At 42.5% G+C, this 25,025-nt stretch overlaps 2 protein-coding genes across 2 annotated transcripts in view; one reads left to right on the top strand and one right to left on the bottom strand.

Moving 5' to 3' along the window:
• etfa (electron transfer flavoprotein subunit alpha) overlaps positions 1 to 1,890 on the top strand; it is a 6,048-nt gene extending 4,158 nt beyond the window's left edge. Inside the window, exons 10-12 of the mRNA XM_058076222.2 lie at positions 279 to 344; positions 425 to 505; positions 1,576 to 1,890. Coding sequence (XP_057932205.2) covers positions 279 to 344; positions 425 to 505; positions 1,576 to 1,611 — 183 coding nt within the window. The 3' untranslated portion in view covers positions 1,612 to 1,890. The remainder of the gene's footprint in view (positions 1 to 278; positions 345 to 424; positions 506 to 1,575) is intronic.
• tmem266 (transmembrane protein 266) lies at positions 1,891 to 25,025 on the bottom strand. Its single transcript, XM_058076220.2, has 12 exons — positions 24,968 to 25,025; positions 24,404 to 24,885; positions 23,149 to 23,248; positions 17,370 to 17,558; positions 9,947 to 10,101; positions 8,478 to 8,551; positions 7,467 to 7,523; positions 7,240 to 7,378; positions 6,818 to 6,933; positions 6,027 to 6,219; positions 4,751 to 4,813; positions 1,891 to 3,075 (listed from the first exon to the last, which is right to left on the bottom strand). The coding sequence occupies exons 3-12, from the start codon at positions 23,160 to 23,162 to the stop codon at positions 2,477 to 2,479; spliced, it is 1,599 nt and encodes a 532-aa protein (XP_057932203.2). The 5' UTR covers positions 23,163 to 23,248; positions 24,404 to 24,885; positions 24,968 to 25,025; the 3' UTR covers positions 1,891 to 2,476.

The raw sequence follows: 25,025 nt of genomic DNA, 5'->3' as shown, positions 1-25,025 counted from the left end.
TGAGGCAGGCTCATCAAATGTTATGACAGGATCTGGTTAGGTCTGTTTCTCCCACTGACCAGGTGATGGAAACACATCATGTACATTTACCAAGCATTGGGCTGCTCTGAGACCAACCTGTATAAAAAAAAAAAAAAAAGATCAAGATTACTGAAATATTCATACAGAAGGAGCATGAACCTGATGCCAAAGCCGATGTGATGACAAGTGAACCTCTTGACAGTGACCCCGCAGTTTGCTGGCACTTCCTGTTTACAAGTTGTGTTCGTTGTCCACAGGAGCTGTACATCGCTGTTGGCATCTCTGGAGCCATTCAACACTTGGCCGGGATGAAAGACAGCAAGGTAAATAGGAAACATAATAGAAGCAACACTGAGGATGTCGGTATTTTCATTATTTCACCTTTTATTTGTGTTATTTTTAGACTATTGTTGCAATCAACAAAGACCCAGAGGCTCCCATTTTCCAGGTAGCAGACTACGGCTTGGTGGCTGATCTCTTTAAGGTGAGCGGTCATAGAGAATGGTTAAGAAGCTAAACAATGACTTGTGGGCCCTAAAAGTGGTTAATTCATGGAGGAGAGCTTGCACCTAATGTGGTAACACATACACAGAGATGTAAAAATCTTGTTTGGTGCGTGTACGTAACTGGTACTTAACAGAATATTACTGCGTGCGTTCCCTGCCATGTTTTATTCAACCCTCTGTGAGGTGCACATGAAGTGTGCCGGTGTCTTGACAAACCCACTGCAGATGTGATTAGTAATAATTGCAAGTAGCAGTGGACTTGTGACCTCCAGTGTGAGATCAGCTTACCAGTGATCAGATAGCTGATTAAAATGAATGGCCTCTCCACTTTTTTTTCCCCCCTCAAAAGGACAATTGATACCCATGATGAACTCTGTCCTAAAGTCGCTCGGCTCTTGAGGGAGAATTACACAAAGCTTGTAGGATTTGAATTGTTTAAGACGACTTATGTTTATGGGACAGAAGCTTCACATTCTTGTAAAACTTGTACTAGACATAAAAGTATTGGTATACCTGGCCATTACACCTTAATAGTAGAAAATAGGGAGTTAGTATACAGCATGTTGGAGTGTGTCAATGCCTGATACAAACGGCGTGGAGGTCAGTTGTGTGCCCGAATTCACTCATCATGCAAGAGCTCGTTGATGTAAAATAGGTAACGCTGTACAGTAAACACCCTTCAAATGTTTGCCTTCCATGAATTTAAAATACAATAGAAAAGGTCAACTCGCTAAAATAAATTAAATAAAAAACAAAAATAGGGCTGATTATACATTTAAAATTTATCTAAATTAAATAATCATGATTAATCACCATTTAGAACTGTGAAATATGCCAATTTTGAAATGTCAGGACACAATCATATACTCATACAGTTTTTTTCATTATGTTTTTTTCCCCACATTGCAAGAGGTTGCCAGTATCTGCTACACCTATCATTCCTGTACACCTGAAAATGTACAGAAATGTTACAGTTATGACCGTTAACGTGCAATTTTTTTACAGCCCTAAAAAAAAAAATCCAATAGTACAACATTTGTTTCTCTAGGCTGTCCCTGAGATGACGGAAGCCCTGAGCAAGTGAGGAGGGAATAAGCGTCACCCAAATCATCATCCAGGTGAAGCCTTAACAAAGACGAGCCACTGCAGCCCTGCTGTGAATGTCATGCCAGTTTTTGTATACACTTTTTAAATATCGGCAAATAAAGTTGTACTTTGAAGATATTGTTACACGTGTGGTCGTGAGTAACTGACATATTCTACTTACTGGTACGGTGTCCATCATGTCTGGAAAGTCGTCCTGCTATGCTGTAAAAGATGTTAATTTTCAGATTATGGTGTTAAAAGTGATGACTCGCTTGTGTGTTGTTGTCTTGTCCCTTTTATTGGCTCCACTCTGCAGTACTGGTGTTCCTTGAGTAAAATAAAAAAAAACATCTGTTGACAGTACAATAAAGTTGGTGTGCAATATCTTGAAAGGTGCATGCTCTAATCAATTTGTAGTAGCCACACCTCAAACCTCCTGTTTTGATGTACAGTATCTACACAGCAGCACCTGAAAAGTCGGACTCGTCTTGTTTCTGACTCGTCACGTGCAGCCACATTTTCCACCGATGAACTTCTCTATTCAAATGTCAGTACTGATTCCAAAACTCCATTCAAAGATTTAGATTACAAACATTGCTAAAATAGAAAGACAAAAGATTAGAAATGACTTAGTATCTCAACACTGATCCACTGTACCCTGCAGTTGTTCCATCAAACAGTATTTAGTATTTTTTAAGGCTGTTTAATAATAAAACAGCTGCAAAGATAAATCCGTGTAGCATTAGGTTTGTGCCCTGTTGCTGGTAAAAGTTTCATAAAAGTGTCTTTGTGAGAGTCATTTCCTGATAAGTGGTCCTCCACTGGTGTGGAATTGAAGCTTGTTGAGGTTCCTGCTGCTGCTCTCATGTTTCGGACAGATGATGGATAGGAGCATCTACCGGCTCCATCATCCTGTACTTCTCCTCTAGGAAAGCTTCATTGCCCTGCAGATGGATGAGAGGTTTGGTGTGTGACCCAACACGGCTCTCCTGGTTCCTCTTGTTGTAGATGTTGACCCTGTGCTCCAGCTCTGGGCTGTTTTTGGTGGAACCAGTCGGGCTTGGAGGTTTGAGGTTAACCGGGTCCAGGCCCTTCTGGGCAAGACAGGAGTCCTCAGAAAGAGAGGACAGTAGTTCTTGCACAACAGCGCTGGGGCTTCCTCTGGGCTGGGTGCTGCTGTAGGGTGGTGGGTAGCAGCGTTGGTCACTGTAGTCCGTGGACGTGGACGCCTCACGCACGGTGGAACTGCAGTCCGTGGCTGATCCCAGCGTGTGGCTGCTGATGCGAGATGCTGTGGTCGCAGAGGCCTCGCTCGCTGAGCTGTTGGCACGCTGTAAGCGGCTACCGGACACGACGTCGGCGCTTACCAGAGAAGGAGGAAGATGGCTGGGATTGTTGGGGAGGTGGACGTCAATGGCCGCTGTGGTGATGATGCGTGCGGCAGGGTCTGGGATGCCCATGTCTATAAGACACAACATATTAACACATACAGTGAAGAAAATAAGTATTTGAACACCCTGCTATTTTGCTATTTCTCCCACTTAGAAATCATGGAGGGGTCTGAAATTTTCATCGTAGGTGCATGTCCACTGTGAGAGAGATAAACTAAAAAGAAAAATCCAGAAATCACAATGCATGATTTTTTAACAATTTATTTGTGTGATACAGCTGCAAATAAGTATTTGAACACCTGTGTATCATCTAGAATTCTGACCCTGAAAGACCTGTTAGTCTGCCCATTAGAAGTCCACCTGCACTCCATGTATCATCCTGAATCAGATGCACCTGTTTGAGGTCGTTAGCTGCATAAAGACACCTGTCCACCCCATACAATCAGTAAGACTTTAACTTGTAACATGGCGAAGACCAAAGAGCTGTCCAAAGACACCAGAGACAAAATTGTACACCTCCACAAGGCTGGAAAGGGCTACGGAGCAATTACCAAGCAGCTTGGTGAAAAAAGGTCCACTGTTGGAGCTATCATTAGAAAATGGAAGAAGCTAAACATGACGGTCAATCTCAATCGGAGTGGAGCCCCATGCAAGATATCACCTCGTGGGGTCTCAATGATTCTAAGAAAGGTGAGGAATCAGCCCAGAACTACACGACAGCACTTGGTCAATGACCTGAAAAGAGCTGGGACCACCGTTTCCAAGGTTACTGTAGGTAATACACTAAGACGTCATGATGTGAAATCATGCATGGCACGAAAGGTTCCCCTGCTTAAACCAGCACATGTCAAGGCCCGTCTTAAGTTTGCATATGACCATTTGGATGATACAGAGGAGTCATGGGAGAAAGTTTTATGGTCAGATGAGACCAAAATAGAACTTTTTGGTCATAATTCCAATAAGCGTGTTTGGAGGAAGAAGAATGAAGAGTACAATCCGAAGAACACCATCCCTACTGTGAAGCATGGGGGTGGTAGCATCATGCTTTGGGGGTGTTTTTCTGCACATGGGACAGGACGAGTGCACTGCATTAAAGAGAGGATGACTGGGGCCGTGTATTGTGAGATTTTGGGGAACAACCTCCTTCCCTCTGTCAGAGCATTGAAGATGGGTCGTGGCTGGGTCTTCCAACACGACAACGACCCGAAGCACACAGCCAGGAAAACCAAGGAGTGGCTCCGTAAGAAGCATATCAAGGTTCTAGCATGGCCCAGCCAGTCTCCAGACCTGAACCCAATCGAAAATCTTTGGAGGGAGCTCAAACTCCGTGTTTCTCAGCGACAGCCCAGAAACCTGACTGATCTAGAGAAGATCTGTGTGGAGGAGTGGGCCAAGATCCCTCCTGCAGTGTGTGCAAACCTGGTGAAAAACTACAGGAAACGTTTGACCTCTGTAATAGCAAACAAAGGCTACTGTACCAAATATTAACATTCATTTTCTCAGGTGTTCAAATACTTATTAGCAGCTGTATCACACAAATAAATTGTTAAAAAATCATGCATTGTGATTTCTGGATTTTTCTTTTTAGTTTATCTCTCTCACAGTGGACATGCACCTACGATGAAAATTTCAGACCCCTCCATGATTTCTAAGTGGGAGAAATAGCAAAATAGCAGGGTGTTCAAATACTTATTTTCTTCACTGTAAATCTGGCAAATCAAGTAATAGAGGATTCATAATGCTCACCGCTGCTTGGCTCGCTGTAATACTGGCTGATGTAGTTGTTCATATCATCCTGGCCATGGTGATCTGCACACAGTTCCAAATGTTGAACTGAGAAGATGTAAATATAAAAGTAACCACTAGTAGGCCACTATTGGTTGTTCATTCATTCATTTTCTACCGCTTTTCCTCACGAGGGTCATGGTGGGTGCTGGAGCCTATCCCAGCTGTCTTCGAGCGAGAGGCGGGGTACACCCTGGACTGGTCGCCAGCCAATCACAGGGCACATATAGACAAACAACCATTCACACTCACATTCATACCTATGGACAATTTGGAGTCACCAATTAACCTAGCATGTTTTTGGAATGTGGGAGGAAACCGGAGTACCCGGAGAAAGTACCCGGTGGAATTGAACCCTGGTCTCCTAGCTGCGAGGTCGGCGCGCTAACCACTGGAACGCCGTGCAGCCCTACTATTGGTTGTCAATCCTGTAATACAACTTTAATAGGTGCAGATTCTAGAAAATCTAAAACGTTTTCTGTGCAGGTTATTGTGTGTAGCTGCTCTATAGGAGTCAAAGGGTTGAAACATGAGCCTAATAGGTCCCCTTTAAGCTAATTGGAGACCAAATTATCCATAGGTGTGAATGTGGAAGGTCCAGGGGAAGGCTCCGGCACACATAAGAATAAGTGGTATAGAAAATAAATGGACGGCTAACCACATAGTAAATGATGATCCCAAACCAATCTATGTGTTTTCCATTTGTTCATGAATCATTCTAACATGTGACAGGGTCAAGCTCATATCTCAGATGTACCGGTATTATGATTTATAACTTTGATAAAAATAAAGCAAAAGCCTCTCGGTGCTTGTGGCCCTGATGTGAGCTGCGCCGACAGCACTTTAAGTCGTCTAAGTTATGACCTGTCACTGCTTGAAATCTTTATGGTCCATCTAAAGTGTGCCACTAGAATTTGGATGTGTAAGAGAGGAAGAGGAAACCAACAATGCGTCTCTCTGTGTGTGATGTCAACGGTGTCGTAAAAGGTCCAGACAAGAGTAAAGCCTATAAATGTGGGTTTCATGCGCTTTGAAGGATTTCAGTCCTCTAGTGACCGGCTTTTGTTGTGTGTCTAATAGAATACTGTCCCCCCAGTTTCAGATGCACTTATCAGCATGTCAACAATCAGGTCTCAAAGCACAGAGGCCACAACTTAGTAGAGAAAACACCCAGTGAACGCTGCCGCTATCTGATAGCCGCTTTGCTACAAAGGAGCTGCTTATTCCAGACAGTTACCTGAGGGCCCCCTGGGCATTCTAACTTTGGCCGGCCTGTGATGTTCGGTGACCCCAGGGGCCAGTCCGTCCACCTCATGGAAGCTGCTGCTCGGTTTACCCCACATATGGTGGATTTGCATGGCTGCTTCCCGCTCCGCCACCAGATCCAGGTCCTGCTGGGCCAGGTGGGCCCTGAGCTGGCGGATTTCAAACTGAAAGGAGAGAGGGAGAGGAGGTGAACTGACATTAAAAATAATATTATTATAAAATAACTAAAAAAATAATAAAATTATAATAAAATAATAATAATAAAAAATATAAATCTAAAATAATATTAATATAAAGTTAACATCCTCTGATGGATAACGTATTTTCTCTTGTACAGTCTGTATTTTACACATGGACAACAAATCATTGTAGTTTACACCAATGTTGATTATAATGAATAATGTCTTAAAATAGGAAAACTTTCATTATATAAAAAGGTTTTAATAAAGGTTAATAAAGGTTTTAATACACACACAATGTATTAATATTACTGTTGACTGACATCTTATTGTAAAATGAGTCAACTGTACACTCGACAAAATCTCTTAATGAAAATGATGCAAATATAAATGTAGTCATAAGTCATAAGTACGTATTTCAAATATTATGAAAAATATTCAAATACAAAAATCACCTTGCGATGCTTTGGTTTAGTTATTTTTAGATTGGGTTGTCATTACTTTACCGTCGTTATTTCTTTCTGTAATAGTACTTTGTCGTCCTCTGCTGGTGACAAGCCGTAATTGACCCAATTGGACTTACTGCTTGCTCCTGGCAGATCTGAGTGAGGCGGTCAAGTTGCTCCTCCCTCAGCGCCTTGGCCTTCTCATACTGCTGGATCTCCAGTTCCATCTCCACCTTCACTTGCAGCACATAGGCTACAACAAGTAGACATTAATAGTAATTATTAATATTTCTACTTGTATTTTTCCTGCTTATATTATACTATCTAAAGATCACATATTGTGCATCTAATTGGATAACCACGAGAGGGAGCAAGACTGTTAAAATCAACAATTACTTCTAACAAATGTTCTGTTCTCCATAATTGATTCAACAGTTTGCCTGTAGCAACTGTCTGAGCAGAACAAAAACACATTCATTAGGACAATACGATACCAGAAGCCATGTTAAATAAATGCAATAACACAGAAAGAGACAACAGGCTAACACAGGAACCTCACCGTCAATGACCCTTTTGACCCTCCAGATGCGCAACGTGATGATGAGGCCAATGGCGTCCCAGGGGCTGCTGGGGCCGTTTGCCACAGTGGAGGCCACCATGGGAGCCAGCGAGAGGACGATGACAGCTCCATCAAACACCTGAAGAAAACACTCATGACATTGAGGCAATGACACTGCAGTGAGAGGAGTCCCCGAGGCGGGACTAATGGCGCCGATGGGAGTTTACCTCTACTTTGTTCTCAATGTAATCCCATATCCCCAGGACCACGATCCTGAATACGGTCTGAGGGGCAGAGAGAAGGTTACACACACAGTAAGAAGGGAGAAAACAGGAACAGCTGCAAGCCGTGGATTCTGGTTACTAATAAAAGATTTGGCAAACACAGGTGATGACATTTACGGCTTTGGTTCAATTCTGGGAGTCGAACCAACTAATGTGTCATGTAAGACAAATGTGGAGTAGGTAACAATTAACAGACTATATTTTCATGTTAATAATAGATGATACAAAGGACAACTTGGGCCCGCCTCCAGGCATGCCCACTCCACTGTGATTGGTCACACATGCCCAAAGTACTTCTTAACTATGAACCATATAAGGAATTCCACCCCTCTGTGACATCACAAAAGGCCAGTTTTACCACGCCTTTTCAAACCAAGTGTTTTAACCCATCCCAAACTTTTTTCAGGGCTCATTTCCAAATGTGTAAACCTCCTTATCTGAAACTTTAGCATGGTTTAACAGAAGAATACAGCATTCTAACTACATTTATTGGTCGGAACAATAAAAAAAAGCATAATAAGTCCCCTTTAAAAACCAAAAGTCACTGTGGTAAAAAGTCACTTTTGGAGTACGAAGACCAGAAGCTAGGTGGATCACTCAAGTAAGCAAGCTAGCAGCCTGTGGCAAGGTGTCAAAAGTACAAAAATAAAACAGTTTGGGATTTTGTAACTGATACGTGATATTTAAAAAAAAAAAAAAAAAAAACCCCAACAATATTCTGATATTATTATTGTGACCATAAAATAAAAAAGGTGTATTGTACAAGCGCAGTCATTCCCATGGCTACACACTTAAGGCTAATCTAATGCTTTGTCACTTCCTGTTGTTGTTGTTAGCATTCTAATGAGAATCTGCACAATAGCACTAATCAAGGGGACCCCTGCATCAGCTGCAAGAGGAGCTCTTTTGGTGTGATGCGGTTGTGTTGGGTGGGGTGGGGGGGGGGTGGATTACCTCTGTGAAGAAGACAGACAGGATAGCGAGACTGATCCAGTGGATGACGCTGGCAAACTGGGATGCGTTATTAACTGCAGTAGGAAGAAAAAACAAGAAGAGTGCAGCAAAGTGGAAGAATAAGAGTGCTCATGCGCAACCTCATAAATACAAGAGAATTGCTACGTGCCCGTAAATATACTGTGCTATACATACACCAGATGGCATTAACCACAGTCACATTGAACTGAAGCAAAATCAAAGCAGGTCATGTGCCCCGTATCCTTGTGCCTATGATGGAAGAGGACGTCTCCCGCCCTGAGAGATGACGTGGATGAAGGTGACATCAGTTTGTCATGGGTCACGCCACCTGGCAACATGTATCAACAGTGGAATACTAATGGGACAGTTGGCTTGCCAACACCGTGATTGATCACAGGTCCTACGGTCAGAGGATGGAGAAGATAAAGTAGTGTAGATAGGCTGTTCTTTGAAGAATTGACTCGGATTTTATATGATAAATTGTACAACAAAGCTATTTTGGTCACAGTTTCAACAGGAGCCTGCAAAACAAAGTAAACAAGCAAAAGAACAAGGAAGATATATTGTATATATTGTAGATGTTTGCTTCAAAAGCTGCCTTATGAATATAATTCAACATCATATCATCATATTACACCATAATGTAGTGTTGCCTTTCCCACCTGGGATCATGTTGAACATTTTGGGACCACTTGTCTCATTAAATGTTAAACAATAGGAGCATAATATAATAGTGCATGGATGAATAACGCATAAGATGTGAGATTCTTTGGTGGATATTTCTAACTCCAAATCACGTATCACATATTTAGGGTCAAATCATAATATTTATCAGTCATTCATTCTTTTTCGCATTCGCTTTTCCTGACAAGGGTCGCGGGGGGTGCTGGAGTCTATCCCAGCTGTCTTTGGGCGAGAGGTGGGGTACACCCTGGACTGGTCGCCAGCCAATCACAGGGCACATATAGACAAACAACCATTCATACTCACATTCATACCTATGGACAATTTGGAGTCGTCAATTAACCTAGCATGGTTTTGGAATGTGGGAGGAAACCGGAGTACCCGGAGAAAACCCACGCATGCAAACTCCAAATAGAGATAGCCAAGGGTGGAATTGAACCCTGGTCTCCTAGCTGTGAGGTCTGCGCGCTAACCACTCAACGCCGTGCCGCCCATTTATCAGTGAGGTATTTGAAAATAATAATTCATTGATTTTTGCAGACTTTTTTCTCAGTGGGGCTGGATTGGTTTAGTGGCAATTATAAGTGATTTATGTCATAATCAACCATGATAATCATGATAAAGATGGCTGAAAAGTCGTCAGCTTCTTCACGCCACATTGCCAGCAGCTGTGACATGCTACATGATGTTTGCAGGTGTTGACAAGTGCTGCCATTCCATTAAAAAGCGCAGCTGGTCTCCTAAATCCACATCTGTTTACTCACACTGCAGCAGCTTGGTGTCGACGAGCAGCTCCAGAGTCAGTAGCACAACCACCAGAACCACGCAGGCCACCAGGACGCAGTTGAAGCCGGCCGACGTCAGACACACTTGCCACAGTGCCGCTTGTCCTCCGCAGCACGGCTTCAGCCAGTTGGACCTGAATAGGAAAAGCCAAAAATTATTATTATTTATGATATCAGTTATTTTAGCAGCTGAGAGAGAAACATACACATCTTCATTATCTTAATAGAAGTGTAGATATATTTTAATATACAGTACATTAAATCATTTTGCTATCTTATTGTGTTCAGCACTCAAAGAAGGTGCAAAGACAGAACCATTAATGGTAGTGGTGCCATTCCATAATATCCAGCAGCAACCTCTGGCCAAGGATCAATATCAAATTTTGGTGAGCTATATAGAGGAGCACGGGAAAGGAAACATTTACGTCTCCATGAGCAGCAGAGAAGAGATGGGAATGGGCTGCACGGAATAGCGTGCAATGTAACTCACACTGTCTGGAATAGAAGAATAATTCATTCAGGCATTCTCACTGCAGCCAGGCAGGAAAAGTATTAATTTAATAAAGCTGTAAAGAACACCCCCCCCCCCTCCCCTTCTTCACTCCTGTCTGGAAGTCGAGAACATGGCAATGATGGATCATTCCCTGCTCCCAAACTTAATTTTAGGGAAATCACTTCAAACCTGAGGACCTGAGGTATTTATGAGTAAGTGAGGCTTCAGTGGTAAAAGGAAATGGGGGGGGGGGGGGGGGGGGATCACTTCAGTTGCTCTCTCAGGGTCATTGCAGGTTCGGATGAAATGGGAAATATCTAGGAGATTGGGTGGTGTGTGCTGCTTCATAAAGACGTCACCATGCATGGGGGTGGGGGTGGGGGCGATGGGGGTATGGGATGGATGGAAGGTGAGCTGACAGGAGGGCAAAGCCAGAGGATCATGAGGGCGATCAATAGCGGGTTCTGAGATGGACGTGATTGCGTGCTGTACATGATCCAGATAGAAGAACGATATCAGGCGGAGTGATGGGATGGACTTCCACTCACGTGTCACCGTTTTATGAACTTAGGTGGGAAATGAAATGAAATCAAAGGTCTGCTTCCTGTGTGTTTGTTTCATTAAGAGCTAACGAGTCACGGCCACTCTATCAACTCATTGAAGGTATTGATTGTTACACATCCACACAAACCTCTCCTGAAAGAACTCACAAAAAAAAACCCCACATCACATCCGCTCTTGATCAATGCATTGATTGGACATTTACAACAGAGCCACGTAAGTCAGCATAGGAGCACGGTACGCTAGCGCAGAGCTAATTAGATTTAGCCACAAAGTGATTCATCAGTTTTCTGCATGGCCAACAATTAGTGAATAATTCATGCACTACAGTTACCATATAGATTATTAGATATTATTCACATCATTGGTAACCACAAGCATTTGTGACTCTCATTTACTTCATATATGTAACTTTATTGCAAAAATATAACTGTTCCTCAGATGATGGAATCATAATGAGAGACAGGACTCAAAAATACTTTTCTAACCACGCTCCAAGTGGCGAGAGGTTCTACTAATTTGCCCGACTCAATGGGTTCAGTTGGAGAAAATGGACCCGGACGCAGGGAACAGAACAGCAGAGGTCAAAGGTAACCATCCAATTTATAGTCTCTTGGTACTTTCTCCACTTGTTTATTTAAGGCAGGGTTGTTCTCAAATATCTCAAATATCTTAATTTTTATTTTTCTGCACAAAATAATATGAAAAATAAATAAACAAATCAAGAATAAATAGGAAGGATAACTATTAACAGTTATTTAACCTTTAGCATGAACATTAATCAAACATAATAATTTTTTCTGTTTGAGACCCCTGATTTAAGGATTATTTTTGGTTCCATGCAGGATTCGAAGGCTTGAATGTTTGAGCCTACATATCCATTCATTCATTCATTTTCTATGCCGCTTATTCTCACAAGGGTCTCGGGAGTGCTGTCTTCAAGCGAGAGAAGTGGTACACCCTGGACTAGTCGGCAGCCAATCACAGGGCACATATAGACAAACAACCATTCACACTCACATTCATACCTATGGACAATTTGGAGTCGCCAATTAACCTAGCATGCATGTTCCTTCCTACAAATGAGAGCATAAAAAGACTTAAAGGCATAAAGTCAACATTAGATACATATATGTACAATGTAATGACATTGAATACAGGTCCTTCTTTTTTAAGACAACCACAGTATTAAACCTATGATGCAGTGTACTTGTCAGCAATATTATTATATAAATTGATGAAATGATTGTATTCTTCTTCGGGCCACAGCTGTTTATGTGATCAGATCTCTCATCCTGACCCTGAGGAGCGACATCGCAGTGGGAAGTCCAAGCAGGTCTTTGCCACAGATACTGAGTAAATGAAGATGGATTGGGCTCCATGTGCTGAGCAGCAGACAAGCCGTCCCTGATAAATAGGTTTTCACTGGGACATTGGATATGACACGCTCTCGGCCTAAAAAGCAATCTGGTACTTTGCATGTCTGTGAATATTAACAAACCCTCAAACCCTGCACTCTCAAATGTCATCTATTGTATCACACATGGGGCCAAGCTGGAGGCACAGCTTGATGGAGAGGACTGTTCATCTGATCATTTCAACGGGGGAGGTGGGAAAAGAAACATCTTTTAGATGTCAGCTCAGCTACAGGTAGTATGTCATGGATGTTGTTGCCAAAACTACCACTGTTGCCATCATTTACATGACATATTTGGAGTATGTACAGTGAAGAAAATAAGTATTTGAACACCCTGCTATTTTGCTATTTCTCCCACTTAGAAATCATGGAGGGGTCTGAAATTTTCATCGTAGGTGCATGTCCACTGTGAGAGAGATAAACTAAAAAGAAAAATCCAGAAATCACAATGCATGATTTTTTAACAATTTATTTGTGTGATACAGCTGCAAATAAGTATTTGAACACCTGAGAAAATGAATGTTAATATTTGGTACAGTAGCCTTTGTTTGCTATTACAGAGGTCAAACGTTTCCTGTAGTTTTTCACCAGGTTTGCACACACTGCAGGAGGGATCTTGGCCCACTCCTCCACACAGATCTTCTCTAGATCAGTCAGGTTTCTGGGCTGTCGCTGAGAAACACGGAGTTTGAGCTCCCTCCAAAGATTTTCGATTGGGTTCAGGTCTGGAGACTGGCTGGGCCATGCTAGAACCTTGATATGCTTCTTACGGAGCCACTCCTTGGTTTTCCTGGCTGTGTGCTTCGGGTCGTTGTCGTGTTGGAAGACCCAGCCACGACCCATCTTCAATGCTCTGACAGAGGGAAGGAGGTTGTTCCCCAAAATCTCACAATACACGGCCCCAGTCATCCTCTCTTTAATGCAGTGCACTCGTCCTGTCCCATGTGCAGAAAAACACCCCCAAAGCATGATGCTACCACCCCCATGCTTCACAGTAGGGATGGTGTTCTTCGGATTGTACTCTTCATTCTTCTTCCTCCAAACACGCTTATTGGAATTATGACCAAAAAGTTCTATTTTGGTCTCATCTGACCATAAAACTTTCTCCCATGACTCCTCTGTATCATCCAAATGGTCATATGCAAACTTAAGACGGGCCTTGACATGTGCTGGTTTAAGCAGGGGAACCTTTCGTGCCATGCATGATTTCACATCATGACGTCTTAGTGTATTACCTACAGTAACCTTGGAAACGGTGGTCCCAGCTCTTTTCAGGTCATTGACCAAGTCCTGTCGTGTAGTTCTGGGCTGATTCCTCACCTTTCTTAGAATCATTGAGACCCCACGAGGTGATATCTTGCATGGGGCTCCACTCCGATTGAGATTGACCGTCATGTTTAGCTTCTTCCATTTTCTAATGATAGCTCCAACAGTGGACCTTTTTTCACCAAGCTGCTTGGTAATTCGTAGCCCTTTCCAGCCTTGTGGAGGTGTACAATTTTGTCTCTGGTGTCTTTGGACAGCTCTTTGGTCTTCGCCATGTTACAAGTTAAAGTCTTACTGATTGTATGGGGTGGACAGGTGTCTTTATGCAGCTAACGACCTCAAACAGGTGCATCTGATTCAGGATGATACATGGAGTGCAGGTGGACTTCTAATGGGCAGACTAACAGGTCTTTCAGGGTCAGAATTCTAGATGATACACAGGTGTTCAAATACTTATTTGCAGCTGTATCACACAAATAAATTGTTAAAAAATCATGCATTGTGATTTCTGGATTTTTCTTTTTAGTTTATCTCTCTCACAGTGGACATGCACCTACGATGAAAATTTCAGACCCCTCCATGATTTCTAAGTGGGAGAAATAGCAAAATAGCAGGGTGTTCAAATACTTATTTTCTTCACTGTACGTATATGTACCTTTTTGGCTAAGAGAGCCATGGAAGCCATATATGTTCAAATGTATTTCAGTGAGAACCATATCATATTTTTTTAGTGGTTAGCTTGTTGTCAGGGGATCGACATGACTTGGGTTCGAATACTTCGGTTTCCTCCCACATTCCAAAAACATGCTAGGTTAATTGGTGACTCCAAATTGTCCATAGGTATGAATGTGAGTGTGAATGGTTGTTTGTCTATATGTGCCCTGTGACCATATGACCATCCAATGACATAATGGGTACCATAGTAAGTGTCAATATAGTGATATATATAGCACATCATGACTGGTTCAAGACTCTTCATCCTTGTATTTAGCAAACATCAACTGCTTGTATTGTTTCTTGAATTGGCTCATCGTTGTGCATTGTTTGAGAGTCTTACTCAATCCATTCCATAGTTTGATTCCACATACTGAAATGTTATGGCTTTTTAACGTAGTCCTAGCATGTAAGTGTTTCAAATTTAGTTCTTCCCTGATATCATATTTCTCCTCTCTTGTAGAGAAGTATTGGATGACATTTTTAGGTAATTGGTTATTTTTTGCCTTATGTATTATTTTAGCTGTTTGAAAATTTACTATATCAGCTTGTTTAAGTATTTGTGATTTTGGAAATAAGGAGTTAGTATGTTCTCTGTAGGCGGCATTATGAATTATCCTTACTGTCCTTTTTTGCAGTACATTTTGCGAGTGAAAATGTATTAAATTGTAATAACACTGTTGTCATCTTTCTATCTATCTACCCAATATTGTGAATTATGTCACACATGGAAGTGAGCTTTCCTTTAAGATGACCCTGTCCAGTGTTTATCACTGCATATGGTTAATCCCATATCAGTGTATCCATCATGATATCTTTGTGAATGGGAAAGTGCTTCGATCCTCCAGCCCTCCCTTTATCCCTTCTGCCCTCGCTATCCTCCAGTCCAAGTGGCCGTTTGACCCATATGGAGCATCTGTCATTGCTGTGTGCCTCACACCTCTCAGGCTGACCGCTGGAGATCAGTGGCATATGCTGCTGATGTTGCTGCTGTGGGCAGCCAGCTGAGATGTGGATGAAAACGAACTCAGGGTAAGCAAGGGCAGCGAAGCCCAGGTAGAAGCTTTGCCACAACAACCTGTTCAGATACCAGAAGCAAAATTCTAATCTCTGGAATTGAATGACTGTAGTCCGCCATCTCTCAAAGCACAATCTAGACATTATGGCTAAAACAACATCTCATTTGGATAATCATTATTTGAGATTATTAGTGGAACATTGTTATTGTTATGAGGGTACACTGTAGTTGTCTATAATCATCCGTTTTTTGGAAACTTTTCCGAATGCTTTTGCCCATCCAACTAATTGTATTTGTATTCACTATTAAGGTCATCCTTAATGGATGTTACAATCAGGACATTAAGGGTATTCAGCCACGCTTCAAATACATTATAATGATTTGACTGTGGAGTGATATCACATCTTCAACCTCTGTGCAGTAGATGTTGCAGCCAAATTCTATTAATAATTCCATCCAGCTCACCACTGCACAGAATCTGCAAGTACTGCTTGTGCCCCATGTGGTCCGCAAGAACATCCACCTCCCACATCATCGCCCACGTCTCCTGATGAAGAGCACTGTGAAGCTGCCGTGCAAGACTAAATGTGCCTCTGTGGTGTGTATTCTTTTGCTGCATTACAAACACACGGAGATAAAAAACAACAACAACAACAACAACAAAAAACAAAGCAAGGTTGAATCATCAAATATTTAAGCTAAAAATCACAAATAATGAGCCATTTCTCAGCAGAAATCCTCAAAATGAGGATTTCCTTTATAACGTATTAGTTTTTCTTATGCGTCCAAAACAATACCACATCATATGTGCTCCTATTTAGTCGATGATTTCCTATTTCGCTGGAGGGCACAGTTACGTCTAAACAAGCATGACAATGTCACAAAGCATCTCCGGAATGTAAATTACAACAGAAAACATCCTGTCATGGAAAGTCCAACACCTCCTCTTACTGTTAAAGTTACTGTACATTCTACATACTGTATGCATGCAGGGCTCGTACCACTGATGCAATGTATGCGTCACTAATATAGATGATGTTTTCTCAGTACCTCAGTAGTTCCAATCTATCAAATATTAAAAATACCAATCAAGCATCGGAGACCGGTAAGGGTTTTCCTCAAATAGATCCCACACGTTTGTAAACTTAAATGATTGTGCGTGTATTTATATGGTATACTAGTATCCTCAAGTTGTGGCCTCCAATCCAATAGGAGCCCATCGCTTGCTAGGGTAAGTTTGGAAAATGTTTGGGTCAAAACCAGGACTTTGAAGGCGAAATGTTTCCTGCCCAGAAGGCCAGGGATGCCCCAAGAGGGAGTGTGCCACTTGCTGCCAATAACAGATAAGAAAACACAATCTGCTGGGAAAAAAAAAAAAGTACTGCCAGAGGCCCCTGGTACTTGCGACTCTTTTCTGACACTTATAGAAACCTGTGATCAATTTCAGTGTCGCTGAGGCAAAATGGAACCAACACATTAGAAGCTAATGCCTATAATAATGAATTAATCGAAATTCGAGACTCATTGGACTCTGACATGAAACGTGATAATACCAATGCAGTGACGAGTAATGGCAGGATAGATTACACACAATTCTGCCTTAATGGATGTAGCACTTCCAGGCATCAACAGGCCACAATATCACTAGAATTCTCATAAATGGAGGCGACAACATCAGGCATTGTGGGGTTGCATTTTTGGTTGCTTTTTGTTGAGAACGCTGCATTATATACTGGAAATAAGGTTTTGACTGTGACATTTGTTTGAAGGAGATATATTGTTGCAACTACAAGTGACAATGACAATGTTGGTTGTGGTTAATTAGCCATCATAAAAATAAATGGGGTTTCTATGAGTCTTCTGTGATACAAAATCAGAATATTTGCTGACTTCAGTGTATCAAAAACGGAATAAAAACACGGTACAAACATACCCCTCTCTGTTGTCATCTTCATCCGGGTTTGAGATGAGCTGAGATCCAGCGAGGGACACATCTAGGGCAGCCAGAGGTAAGTCTCTGTAGGAGAAGCTAACCAGCTGAACCGGGGCCACACACTGGTTGTCCTCTTCCACCTGCTGAGAGATCACCTCCAGTTCTGATGATACAGCTTGAATCGGGGCCCTGTCATTACAAGCACACGACAAGAGCAGCATTAGCGTTCCAGGTCATGAACTAAACTAAAGAATGTTTTGATTAGTTAAGTTAGATTTTTCTAATCTAAGTGTGGTCAATGGCTTTACCATTAAAGCTTCTTCTTCTTTCTCTTTGGGCTTTTCCCTTTAGGGGTCGCCACAGCAAATCAATCTCCTCCATCCAACCCTGTCTTCTGCATCTGTGTCTCTCACACCAACTATGTCCTGTTCTCCTTCACTACATCCATAAACCTCCTCTTTGGTCCTCCTCTACGCCTCCTACTGTTCACTATCTCTCCTCTGGACATGTCCGAACCATCTCAGTCTGGCCTCTCTGACTTTATCTCCAAGGCCTCTAAGATGTAATGTCCCTCTGATGTATGATCCTATCCATCCTGGTCACTCCCAATGAGAACCTCAGCATCCTCATCTCTGCTACCTCCAGTTCTACTTCCTGTCTACCATTAAAGCTGCAATGCCATATCTTAGGGTTGGGAAATGCGTCCATGTTGGCTGAAATGACCTCTAATCCTCATGAATGAAAGTGCAAACATACTCAGACATTTGTTATCAGTGCATGCGGCTAAAAACATTTAAACATCATCGTTGAATGTTAACTTTTTACTCCTCACCTCTTTCAAAAAACTCCAGATGACAATAAATCAAATTCATTGAAGTTTACTGGGCTATTGTAATGTTGTTGCCACAAGATTCAATATTCATATTTTGTGTTCCTCTTCATGACATGTGAGGGTACATGGGCTGCCTTCACTCACCACACATTCTTCCTAAGGTCAGCTGTCATTTCATCTGCCAAGAATGGTCTTAAAATGTAAATACACAGCGAGGATTGTGCTCTAACAAGCTCAGCCAATACGGGACAAGGAGAAGTCACCCTACAACCGGGGTCTTACGTGTCTTGGCGTTTGTCCCAGTGCAACACACGTAGCACTGAGAATAGGGCAAAGGCATTGGTTACAAGACAAAGACATTGGCTTAGCAAATCGTACAACCTCTGTGTTGGAAATTTGGAAGTTGGATGAACATATCCACTTCTCTGTTAAATGTTAATGTAAGCAGGCCTGGAAAGAAAAATAGGTTTTTCTCTTTGCTTGACCTGATTTTTGATGGGGAGCGCTTTCATGGACTCTTTGAAAGGTTACTTTGTCATAAATCAACAGCTCACTTGAACTACACTGTCTTACATTTGTGTAGATTGACTTTGCAACATCTCCTGTATGAAGAGTCAACAGAAATGTTGTTACAAATGTTGTAAAATGTTAATGTAAATGAATATCTTCCATGCACTTGTTACTTCAAGCCACAGGCAATCAGTAATCAGTCATGACAGACACTAACTGTTTAGTGCATCAAAATTACATTTCCGGCCAATCAGATAGCGAGCGGGCCAGCAGCCATTATGACCACAGCCCAGCAGAGTGGCTGGATGCCATCCTGCATGAGGAGTGAAGACTTCACATTTTAACACTTGGCTTCCCTTTAATGATGCAGGCAAGGACATTCTGGATAAACTGGATGTGATACCAATAAGAACAACCAGGGGACGGGGGGGAAATAGCCGCATAAGCATTTTCACAGACACATTTAAGTGGTATCAATCTTGAGTTTCTGTGATTATTCATCTCAAAGTACATCTCTGACATGTTGAGCCACATAAACCATGAGTGACTGGTCTACTGTGGGTGCCCACAATCAGGACTAAACACATTGAGGCTGCATTTCAGTTTTATGCTGCCAAAATCTGGAACGGTATTCCAGAAGATGTGCAATTTTTGCAATGTTCAAGTCCAGACTCATAAGACCTGAGCTAAAATTCCTGTCATTGCTTAGCACAGCTCTCAAGGTGTCAGGGAGGTTTACTTCATGTACTATAATACAGCTAGGCTCGCTGGCATCCCATTATACTGTACATCCTGGATAAAAGTACCCCCTTTTCTCCAATATTGATACCATCCACAAATTGATTTCACAGGTGATAAATGTTTAAGCACTGGCAGAGGTATCTATTGAGTTCTCTTGTTTAAACTTTCGGTTTTCACTTTAGATTCTAAGAGACCGTCAGCGCCATTGTTATTGAGTGCTAACAGCCGCCGTATTTCCAGCCGGCTGTCTGGAAGTCGGCCACTGTTGCCCAATAAGTTTGAATCCAGACACTTGGCTGCTCCTTGGAGCACGGCTATTCACTGTCTTGATATCGTCAGCAAACCAAGACAAATGTGCCAAATCAATTACACAGGGACAGGCCATCCTCTCGGGCAGCAGCTCAGACACAAGCTCCGAACACAAAGTACATTATTTGTAGGATCACAGCTTGGTCGCCCTGATCTGTACTTCCTTTACAATTTACTGCATTTACTGCAATTTACAACTCCCGTGCAGTTGTTCTTTGGAGTGTCTTCATTGTTAACCAGGCAACAATGGCACTGAAGTACTACCCCTTTATAGAAGGACATAAAAAACAGGTTTGCCTGCTAAGTAACGTCACTGGACATGGGTACAATTATATCATATGAACACTAAACTGAAATTAAAATGTATTAATTACTGGACATATTATATATAGGCTCACCTCAATTTAATTGATTAACACTTGCACAACCTAAAAATAAACAATAAAATGCCCAATTTTCAACAATATGTTTATTATTTTTGGTTATACAGTGAAGAAAATAAGTATTTGAACACCCTGCTATTTTGCTATTTCTCCCACTTGGAAATCATGGAGGGGTCTGAAATTTTCATCGTAGGTGCATGTCCACTGTGAGAGAGATAAACTAAAAAGAAAAATCCAGAAATCACAATGCATGATTTTTTAACAATTTATTTGTGTGATACAGCTGCTAATAAGTATTTGAACACCTGAGAAAATGAATGTTAATATTTGGTACAGTAGCCTTTGTTTGCTATTACAGAGGTCAAACGTTTCCTGTAGTTTTTCACCAGGTTTGCACACACTGCAGGAGGGATCTTGGCCCACTCCTCCACACAGATCTTCTCTAGATCAGTCAGGTTTCTGGGCTGTCGCTGAGAAACACGGAGTTTGAGCTCCCTCCAAAGATTTTCGATTGGGTTCAGGTCTGGAGACTGGCTGGGCCATGCTAGAACCTTGATATGCTTCTTACGGAGCCACTCCTTGGTTTTCCTGGCTGTGTGCTTCGGGTCGTTGTCGTGTTGGAAGACCCAGCCACGACCCATCTTCAATGCTCTGACAGAGGGAAGGAGGTTGTTCCCCAAAATCTCACAATACACGGCCCCAGTCATCCTCTCTTTAATGCAGTGCACTCGTCCTGTCCCATGTGCAGAAAAACACCCCCAAAGCATGATGCTACCACCCCCATGCTTCACAGTAGGGATGGTGTTCTTCGGATTGTACTCTTCATTCTTCTTCCTCCAAACACGCTTATTGGAATTATGACCAAAAAGTTCTATTTTGGTCTCATCTGACCATAAAACTTTCTCCCATGACTCCTCTGTATCATCCAAATGGTCATATGCAAACTTAAGACGGGCCTTGACATGTGCTGGTTTAAGCAGGGGAACCTTTCGTGCCATGCATGATTTCACATCATGACGTCTTAGTGTATTACCTACAGTAACCTTGGAAACGGTGGTCCCAGCTCTTTTCAGGTCATTGACCAAGTCCTGTCGTGTAGTTCTGGGCTGATTCCTCACCTTTCTTAGAATCATTGAGACCCCACGAGGTGATATCTTGCATGGGGCTCCACTCCGATTGAGATTGACCGTCATGTTTAGCTTCTTCCATTTTCTAATGATAGCTCCAACAGTGGACCTTTTTTCACCAAGCTGCTTGGTAATTGCTCCGTAGCCCTTTCCAGCCTTGTGGAGGTGTACAATTTTGTCTCTGGTGTCTTTGGACAGCTCTTTGGTCTTCGCCATGTTACAAGTTAAAGTCTTACTGATTGTATGGGGTGGACAGGTGTCTTTATGCAGCTAACGACCTCAAACAGGTGCATCTGATTCAGGATGATACATGGAGTGCAGGTGGACTTCTAATGGGCAGACTAACAGGTCTTTCAGGGTCAGAATTCTAGATGACACACAGGTGTTCAAATACTTATTTGCAGCTGTATCACACAAATAAATTGTTAAAAAATCATGCATTGTGATTTCTGGATTTTTCTTTTTAGTTTATCTCTCTCACAGTGGACATGCACCTACGATGAAAATTTCAGACCCCTCCATGATTTCTAAGTGGGAGAAATAGCAAAATAGCAGGGTGTTCAAATACTTATTTTCTTCACTGTAGTTAGCATCACATTGGCAGCTCTTCTATTGTCATTCATTCATTTTCAACCGCTTTTTCCTCACAAGGGTTGTGGGGGGTGCTGGAGCCTATCCCAGCTGTCTTTGGGCAAGAGGCTGAGTACACCCTGGACTGGTCGCCAGCCAATCACAGGGCACATATAGACAAACAACCATTCACACTCACATTCATACCTATGGACAATTTGGAATGGCCAATTAACCTAGCATGTTTTTGGAATGTGGGAGGAAACCGGAGTACCCGGAGAAACGCATGCACGGGGAGAACATGCAAACTGGTCTCCTCGCTGTGAGGTCTGCGCGCTAACCACTAGACCACCGTGCCGCCCCTCTTCTATTGTTATTTAGCATTTTATCTCATTTAGCTACTGAAAGGTGAAATATTAGAAACAGCTATTAGTATGACAGAGTGCAGTTCTACACGACTGTAAATTAGAAGCATATGTAAATAATGAATAGGTACTTCTGTCTGTAGTCACATCATCAATAAACACCATAGTTTCATCTTCCCATTCTGATACATTGATCTACAAATATGATTCCATTTGAGATGTTTTTCTGACAAATCCAAAGCAATGTATTGATGTGTGTTGTTATGAATTGTGTGAAATATGTAATAAAAGAAACCTCCTGTTTCCACTACAGAGATCCAACAGCTAAGAGGGGCATCAGGGTGGAAATAACTCCAAAGACCTTTGTCCATGTGGGAGATTTCCATCTGTCACCTCATTGGCTTTGAGCTCCACTGAATCACGCCTGTAAACAGTCATCTTCTTCTCTCTGTTATTTACTTAGGGATGATTGGCCACTGTGCTGACTTTGAGCTACTAACTGTACTCAGCACCCTGCGCCTTTAACCGGAGAACACAGCTGACTGAACCCATTCTGGATTCACCCCCCCACCCCCCAACTCGGTTCTACTCTACACCGCTTCCCCCCCTCCCTCTCTCTTTCCATTCTCCCTTCTCTTAGCACCAAGCTCGGCTGTCATCAGAATGCAGGGCTTGTCTTGGGGACCACACACACAGAGTAATTATTAATAAGACAAGTGACAAGTGAGCATCCCTCAAGAATGCTAAAAGGTGAAAGCGGAGACAAGAGATGTTATACTGTAGATGATGCCCAAAGTCCCTTCACAGGAGAATGTGCAGGTTCCATTGAGCTAATCATTTCCCACCACGCCGAATGCCCCTTTGCATGACATGACATGTTCATCAATAGACATGGAGGACTTCATAGCCTCTCCTAGCAGGAGGCGTGTCTGGTGTACTTACTGGTGGTTGCTCATGTTGAAAGGCTTTGGAATGGAGGACGTTCACACTAAACCAGCCAAAATTGACATTCACCACAGCAGTGACCGAGCTCCTTCCACACCTTGTGGAAAATACAGAAAACAATAGAATTACAACAGGAATAACCTACACACAGCTATCATTGTGTGAGGATGCAATAAATAAACTCTCACTCACAGATAGATTATTAATTAACACTTTTTTAAACACCTCTGCATGCGCTTCTTCCTGGTGGCCCCCTCCTATATGACCTCAGCCTGGATGCTCTGTTTAACTATTCCCAGGGAGCACTAAACTGCAATGGATTTTAAATCTCCTTTAATATACGCTGTGCTCTGTGAACCGGGGGGGCTGAGGAACGTCACACCTCTTGCATAGCAAGTGTGGAAGCATGCTTACTAGCTATAGCTAGCTCCTTGTACCATGAGATAGAAGTGCCATTGAAGTGGGTTAAGTGACAACCCACTTTGCATGGATCCCACATGACGCCAGATATCAGTCAGTGTCCAGCTGTAAAGTTGATCAGGGAGATTAGCGTTGCAATGTGATCCCAAAACAGCATTTCATGGCACACATAGCAGTTACTATTATAAATATGTTGACGTTGCATGTAGCACTATACTTACCTACTTATATAATTACCTGATGATGCAGTATTTTCCTATATATTGAATATATTTACTACACAGAATCATCTATGGAAATATGATAATCAGTAGAGTGTATGTCATGTTGTTAACCTGAATAAAGCTACATTTGTTATTAAGGCCATCATTGACAATGCAGTAATTATAATATCCATATTTACATTACAGAGATGCCTCCCCCATTTTGTTGCACCGACTTTGCAGTGCCATTCTATCCTCTTCAAACTTGAAGATGTTTGTTTGTGCGATTAATCCTGAAGGTGATCATTGGGAATATGAAAAAAAGGAACCAACTCCCACATTTTGCATGTGCACCTTTCACATTCCTAGAAGTGCAGGCGCTTTATCGTGGAGATGGTCGTCTACAAAGGCTGCAATTTATTCATCATCCTCTCGTTTCCAGTCAACGAGCCTTGCTCTATTTCTGCACAGGCTCATCCTCATCAAGATGCATTTGCAATCATGTCAAGCGAGGCCGACATAAACTGTGCTCGGAGGCCCCTCTGTGAGATTTTCCTTCACAATAAAACCAACACAAGGCATGGAGGAAGGAAGGATGACAGACAGAAATAAAGAAAATGCACACTAACCTCCTGTGTATGATTGCTCTACATAGTGGAAAGTGTGGTCGTGATTCATTTGCCCTGGCAGTGGCGATGGACACATGGATGAAGATCACAACGACAGCTCGAATCTTGGCGTGAGTGGGCTAACAAATCCGCCGAGCACCAGTATCTCCTTTCTGGGGACAACGTGCGATAAATACACCTCCTCCGGCAAAAGGGCACCATGCTTCGGCAGTGGGCGACGCCGTCACCGAGTCCGTGGAGACGGTCCCATCGTGGGAGGGTGGCTTGTGTGTTTCCCCCCCTACACCACCACCCCCTCCTCCTTCGCTCCAAGGGCTTCCACTCCACTCCCTCTCCAAAATCACACCAGGGGCTCCATGTGTACGACGCTTCCTAAAAAAAATGAGGCTCACAACAGGAGCTGTCCAGGTGCTGAAGACGGGCGTCCAGCTGCCACAGATGTGCGAGTGGCGACGTCAAGCGAAAATGAGGCAGCACAAACGCTAAAAAAAAAAAAAAAATTAGATGGACAACATGAAAAACGTGCAAGCGATGTGAGGAGAAGCCACAGTAGACATTACTTACGGCTCTCTGAAGCATCGACGAAGAAAAACACTCTCGCTTCATTTCACTTCCTCGCGAT

This window comes from Doryrhamphus excisus, linkage group LG1 (assembly GCF_037039965.1).
Source record: "Doryrhamphus excisus strain RoL-2023G ecotype Guam linkage group LG1, RoL_Dexc_Guam_v1.1, whole genome shotgun sequence".
Classification (NCBI taxonomy): domain Eukaryota; kingdom Metazoa; phylum Chordata; class Actinopteri; order Syngnathiformes; family Syngnathidae; genus Doryrhamphus; species Doryrhamphus excisus.
This window is presented reverse-complemented; position numbering and strand designations above follow the sequence as displayed.